General features: G+C 64.2%; 1 protein-coding gene across 4 annotated transcripts in view; it reads right to left on the bottom strand.

The window, feature by feature from the left end:
• Positions 1-1,096: 1,096 nt before the first annotated feature.
• Positions 1,097-6,000, bottom strand: part of AGAP3 (ArfGAP with GTPase domain, ankyrin repeat and PH domain 3) — a 56,521-nt gene continuing 51,617 nt past the window's right edge. For 3 of the 4 annotated variants that reach the window (XM_061415185.1, XM_061415182.1, XM_061415183.1), the window contains 6 exons: positions 5,016-5,153; positions 3,189-3,343; positions 3,010-3,100; positions 2,693-2,915; positions 1,791-2,046; positions 1,097-1,679 (listed from right to left, as the gene is read on the bottom strand). In XM_061415185.1, coding sequence (XP_061271169.1) covers positions 1,473-1,679; positions 1,791-2,046; positions 2,693-2,915; positions 3,010-3,100; positions 3,189-3,343; positions 5,016-5,153 — 1,070 coding nt within the window. In that variant the 3' untranslated portion in view covers positions 1,097-1,472. The remainder of the gene's footprint in view (positions 1,680-1,790; positions 2,047-2,692; positions 2,916-3,009; positions 3,101-3,188; positions 3,344-5,015; positions 5,154-6,000) is intronic. The other variant, XM_061415186.1, reaches the window with a different exon arrangement.

Here is a 6,000-nt window from a genome sequence, read left to right as displayed (position 1 = left end):
GGGGCAAGTGGTGGGCACGGAGAACTGGCAAAGCCAAGGCTCTCATCTGCCTTTTTTTTTTTTTTTCTGGCTTTGCCTCTGCAGCCTCCTGAACTATACCAGGCAGTTATTCACCCTCTCAAGCGGCTTCTTTTCCTTAGGGAACCTAAGGAGATGATTATTGCTAGCATTCTTCTAAGCCCAGGAACCCAATCTCACACGTATCCATAGCTCTGTCTCTATTCTGCCCTTATTTTTGCTTAAGGCGCTTATCCGCCTTGCGAAAGGGGCTGTGGATGAAGAAAATAAAATCCGGTTTTCTCTCTGAATAGCTTTACTTGGTTAATTTCCCCCTGGCAGGCGCCCACGCAAAGCCCGCCACACCCACCGCGCACACAGGCCATCAGCAGGGTGGCGGCAAGCGCCTTCAAGAGCGGGGACCCTAACCTGGCAAGTTCTTCAAGAGCACATGCAGAGGTTTTCTACGGGTCGTCTTTCTAGCGAGACTAAGGGACAGTCCGAGGAACAAGCAGGGGCCCCGGGTCCTGCCTCTGGCTTGGCGGGGAGGCTGGGGGCAGTCCAGGGGACCGTCCTGCCGTCGGCGATGTGTCTCCTCCCCTGGCACGAGCCCCCCTTGTCCCATCACATCCTCAGACTCTCCCGGGTGCTGACCCCCTGCACGTCTGGCTGTGGGGCTGGTTCCCTGACGACTCCTGCCCTCTCTGTGGGTGACCTCGGGCCAGCACAGGCGTGGTGTTAATAAGGCTACTTGACAGCATACGGATGAAAACAAGGAGACCAACAGGAAACCTCTGTGAGGGTGATGGGGGAGCGGCGGGGAGCTTCCAGTGGGAAGCACAGGGCCAGTCTCCCCTCCTGGGGCGGCTGACAGACTCAACGCCACCCCTGGAGAAAGAGGGGCTGAGAGAAGCCCACGGAGGAGGCTGGGCGGCGGGGAGGGGCACCCCAAAGTACAGCAGAGAGGAGAGGACAGGGACATAGAAGCAGAGCCCCAAGGGGTGTTTTCTCAGAAGGTGGGGAGATGAAAGGCGAGAGCCAGGCCCCCCCCACACACGGTCTGGTTTATTGGCTCATCACACACACACACACCAGTATGTACACAAACATAAATATTGCAATGTACACATTTACATGGGACCTCTGGCCTGCCCAGGCTCCCGTCTCCGGGTCGGGGGCCTACAGGGGGCTGGCACGAGAAGGCAGGAACCTAGAGGAGGGCGAGGTCCTGCTCCCCTCCTCTCACAGCACCCCCAAAGCATCCTGTCCCTTCGCAGCAGCGCTGGCCGGGCAAACACCTGCGGCGGCTGGAGTCCCGGGCATCTCCTCTGACCCTCCAGTCTGGCTCTCCTCCCAGACTCTTCCCAGGTCCCCGGGTCTCAGCCTCTGTGTCTCTCGTCTCCCCCAGGGCCTGGAGGGAGGTGGGTGCCTGCGCCCCGGCGTCAGTCCTGGCCCCTCCGGCTTCTTCCCGGGGTTCACAGGAGGCTGGGGCTGCGGTGCAGCTCGGCGGAGGCGTTGGTGCCATTGGCCGGCTCTCTGCCCGGGGCGGCGGCCACGCCGCAGCCCTCCCCGGGGCAGCCGTGCTGGATGAGGATGTCGGCACACTCCTGGCTGCCGGCGCGGCGAGCGTAGGCCAGCGGGGTCAGGCCGCGGGCGTCCCGGCTCCGCACGTCCACCCCGTACTGCAGAAGGAAGCACGTTCTCACGGTTGGCAGAAAAGGTGTGGGTTCCCCACCCTGGGTGGGGAGGACGGATGTCAGGAAGGCCCCCTCCCCGCCCCCGCGCCAACTCACCCAGATAAGCAGCTGCGTGAAGACCACGTTGGCCATGGCGCTGGACAGGTGCAGGGCCGTCCGCCCGTCCCCGTCGCCGTAGGTCTCGTTCACCTCCTCCTTGGACCCGTGCGCCAGGAGCGTCACCAGCAGCCGCAGGTCGTCCTCCACCACCGCCCGGAGCAGCTGCTGGCCCAGAGGCACGTCCGAGCTGGGCAGCGGGGCCAGGAAGAGCTTCTGCTCGTACTTGGCCCGGATCCAGCGCTCCTTCTCCTCTCTGCGGGCACAGGCAGGGCCAGGCCGGGGGGCGGTCAGGGGACCGAGCGAGTGAGGTGGTGGGTAGGGGGCCGGGAGGGGGGCAGGATCAGAGCAAAGACCAGCCCGAGGGACCCAGGGCGGTTGGGGGCAGCGGGTGGCGCAGAGGGTATGGGAGATACTGGATGGAACTCTTGGGGGGAGACCCCCTGGGGTCGACAGGGATGCGCGGGGCGGGGTTGGGGGTGGTGGCGGGGACTCAGGGGGCCGCGAGGGCGGGCGGATTCCAGGCAGGGTTGGGGGCTGGGGGTGGGCAGCTTATCTGGCCCTGCAGGAACAAAGGAGGCGGGGGCCTGCCCTCGGGGCCCACGCACGACCCTATCTATCTACCACCTATTCTCTGCATCTCGGCACTCTGGCTGTAGCCTTTGCGCCACCGCGCGATAGGGCCCTGCGCATGCGCCCCCCGCCCCTCGACGTGCTGATAACTGCGGAGAAAGGGCCGGCTGTTGTGAGGCTCTGAGTGACAGGCGGAGGGCACCCCTGGGGCCCACGGCCGAGCAGAGCAACCGCCGGGTTTAACCCTTCCAGCCCGCAGCCCTGTCACAGCCGCACTGCCCCTCCCATCTCCCCACCCGGCAGGGGCACCCAGGGCCTCATGCCCTCACCTGCAGGCCTCGGGCCCCGGTTTAGCATAGCCGTCCAGGGCCCCCTCCCAGACGCTGTTGGCCAGGGCGTTGCCCATGGCCGTCATGACGGCCAGCAGCTCGGGTGGCCAGTCGTCTAGGTCGAGGGAGCGGACCCGGGAAAGGTGAGCTCCCAGATGCCGGTGCGTCCCGGAGCACTCGATGCACATGAGCGCGCCCAGGTTCAGGCTGGCCCAGTCTGGATCTAGGCAAGGAGAGGACGTGATGGAGCCGCCCCCTCCACCCTTGAGCTCCCCGCACCCGGAGCGCCCAGCCTGGTCCCACCCCCCAGCACTCACTGGGGGCATCGCAGTCAATACAGAAGCTGTTGCCCCGGACGGTGCGCACGGCCTGCACGGCCAGAGCTGCGTTCTGGTTCCCCAGTCGAGTCTGAAGGGATGGGGTAGGGGGCGGGTGGCTGGTGAGTAAAGAGGCCAGCGTAGGGCACTCGCCCCCAGCCCCTCCGCCCGGCGCCCACCTTGTCCTTGGCGCTGCGGCAGCCCTGCAGGCTGGCGAGGATCTGGGCCTGCACACTCTGCACCCACAGCTCCCGCTCCTCTGCCGTCGAGGCCTCGAAGTGCCACGTCTGCCCGGTGAGGGACACCACCACGAACTCGAACGACTCCTCGGCCTCTGTGGGCACATACAGGGCACACACACCCGTCAGGGCAGCCCCCCTGGGGCCCCAGCCTGGAGGACTGTGCTCTTGGGGCTCCCCGCCGGTGGGGGGGTGTGTGGGGGGGTGGTAGCTGGGGCGCAGAGAGCAGCCCGCCAACCTGGCCACTGTGGAGCCTGGGTGGAAAAGGTGGGGACGCAAGGTTTGTTGGCAGCCCCGGTGAGGCCAGGAACGGGTCTGGAAGTCAGAGGGGTGCTTGCCAGAGAAAGCGGAGCCCAGTGTCTGGAGAAGATGCGCCGGGGTGCTGGGAGGCAATGCCGGGGGATGGGGGTGTGTGTGGGGGTGTTGGAGGCGGGTGTGGGCACCATCCGTACATGTCAGCTGCAGCCGCCTCATTTTGCAGCTCATTAAACCCAATATTCCTGATGGCGTCAGCGTGGGGCTCCTGGGAGCCAGGCCCCTCCCCCCTCCCCTGGCACAGGCAGGCAGGGAGGGCGGGGTGGGGAGCAGCCTCCGTTTCCTCCACAGACCACCTGGGATGTATGAGCAGACATGGACCCACAGACGTGTGCGGTCACAAGCCCTGGGGGCTGAACTGTGACACCCCAGCAGTGTGGGGGCGGGCGCTGCTTCAGGCTCTGCGCCCCCAGCAGACCATCCCCATGAGCCTCACTCCTGATGCTCACCCCCGCTCGCCACCCCTCCCCAGGGGGCACACAGCTCCCGACCAGCAGATGTGTGTTGTGGGGGCTGCAGAGATGAGGCCACAGGCTCTGCAGGGCAGCCTCTCATGGCCCCTGTGACACTGACCCCCCCCTCCACCCAGGAAGTCCTTGGGGCCAGGTTCCCGCTTCGGGAAGCCCCGAATAGAACCATCTTCATGGCAAAAGCTGGAACCTTTCCTTCCCCAGGCTCCATCATTCTACCTCACCTCGCTCCCCACCGTCTCTGAACCCCACAGCCCTGATCATCCGTGGGGACACAGTTCCCTGGTCCAGGTGGGCCCCCGGGCCATGAGCACCAAGCACACCCCTGTATCACATGCTGGCTCTGCAGAAGCCACTGTTTCCCTTAGTGATGGTCTCCCCACAGCCCTGCCCCTGCCCATGGGAGCAGAGCCCAGCAACTGTGCATCCACCTAAGTTAACTTCCAAAGGGACTCCAGCCACTGAGAAGAGACACAGTTTGAAGAGGACATGAGGAAAACCAGACAAGCAGCACTGTGATGAATAAGGAATTAGGAGGAAGAACCTATGGAACATATCTAAGGAGCAGGGGTTTCTCTGCCCAGAGACAACTAAGGAGAGACTCAGCCCGACACGCGGATGCTTAAAAACTCGACGGGCGCTACAAGAGACGCAGGGAACACAGGTCCTGCCCGCATTACCCAGGAAGAGGTATGGGACTGGCAGCCTGCCGTCTTTTACCTTCTAAGAGAGTAAACGAAGGAAGCCCATGTTTTCACAAGGAAAGGGGTTAAGTTAGGCCAAAGAAGGAGATTTTTTTTCTAAGACACCAGGTCCAAATGACCAGAAGTTATGGAGCTGCTCTTATGGGAAATTATTATCAGAAAATGCTTAACCGAATACAGACAAGAGGGTATGAGGGCATGATGTTTCAAGGAGGACGATCCCCAAGTCCCCCTGCCCACCTCCTGTGCCCCGGTTTCCCTCGGGGGTTCCCCCTAACCTTCAGCAGCACTGCTGGGGCCGTCTGGTCGGGGGGTCCCGGTGCTCTTTTTCCTCCGGTGCTTCTTCCGGTTGGAGTGGGGAGATGGGGGGGGCTCCAGCTTGGGGCTGGAGCTGAGCACCTCAGCGGGGCCACTGGCTGGTGAGGGAGAGGGGGAGACGTGTGGGAAGCGGGGAGGGGGCAGCACCCTGACCTGCAGCTGGGGCACCCACCTGGGGGGAGAAGCCCCTCCCGCCCTCTCCCCCCAACCCCATCCCACCTCACTCCGGAGCCCCAGGCCTGGAGGAGGAGAGAGTGGGAAACTCAGGCAGAGCAGGGGGAAGGCAGGGGAAGCCAGCCTCTGCAGCCCAGAGGGGCGGAAGGCGGCTGGGAACTCGCTCGCGGGGAGCTGAAACCCCAGCAGCTCCGCACCAAATTTATCCTCAATCACACTCCCAGCTCCTCACAATTAATAGCAGAATTAGAGACAATCAGGGAGCTGCCTAATTACTGTCAATTAGAGCGCGCTAATCAAGCTCCCGTCTCCCGCACCCCGCCCGGCGCTCACCACTAAATGTCAAACTTCATTAGAGGCAGACACGCAGCGCCCTCCCTCCCTGCCTGCCTGCCTCCTTCCAGACTCAACAGAGTGGCCCATGGAGGCCGCATGCCCCGGACGGTGACCTGCCCTGGCCAGGCCTCCACCCCCCATCCCCGGGCTGGCCTGGGCTGGGCGTGGGACGTGGGGGCAGACCCTGGGCTGTGGGCGGCCAGCCCCTCCCGCTGTCCGATCTGGGGCAGGGGGCTTAGTGGGGACCTGCGAAGGGTCTCTGGGAGGAGCTGATGCTCCGCTGCCTGGAGCGGGGGACAGGGGGGGCAGCAGGTGCACCGGCCCCGGGGTGGGGTGGGGGGTCTCCTCCCGTCTACACCCTCGCTGAGCTGCACTGACTGACAGATCAGGGCTGAGGGTCAGGATGCAGGTGAGAGTGAGGTGCCGGCTGAAGAG

Source organism: Bos javanicus, chromosome 4, assembly GCF_032452875.1.
Source record: "Bos javanicus breed banteng chromosome 4, ARS-OSU_banteng_1.0, whole genome shotgun sequence".
Lineage (NCBI taxonomy): Eukaryota > Metazoa > Chordata > Mammalia > Artiodactyla > Bovidae > Bos > Bos javanicus.
Note: the sequence above shows the minus strand (reverse complement) of the source record. Positions and strands in the feature narration are given on the sequence as shown.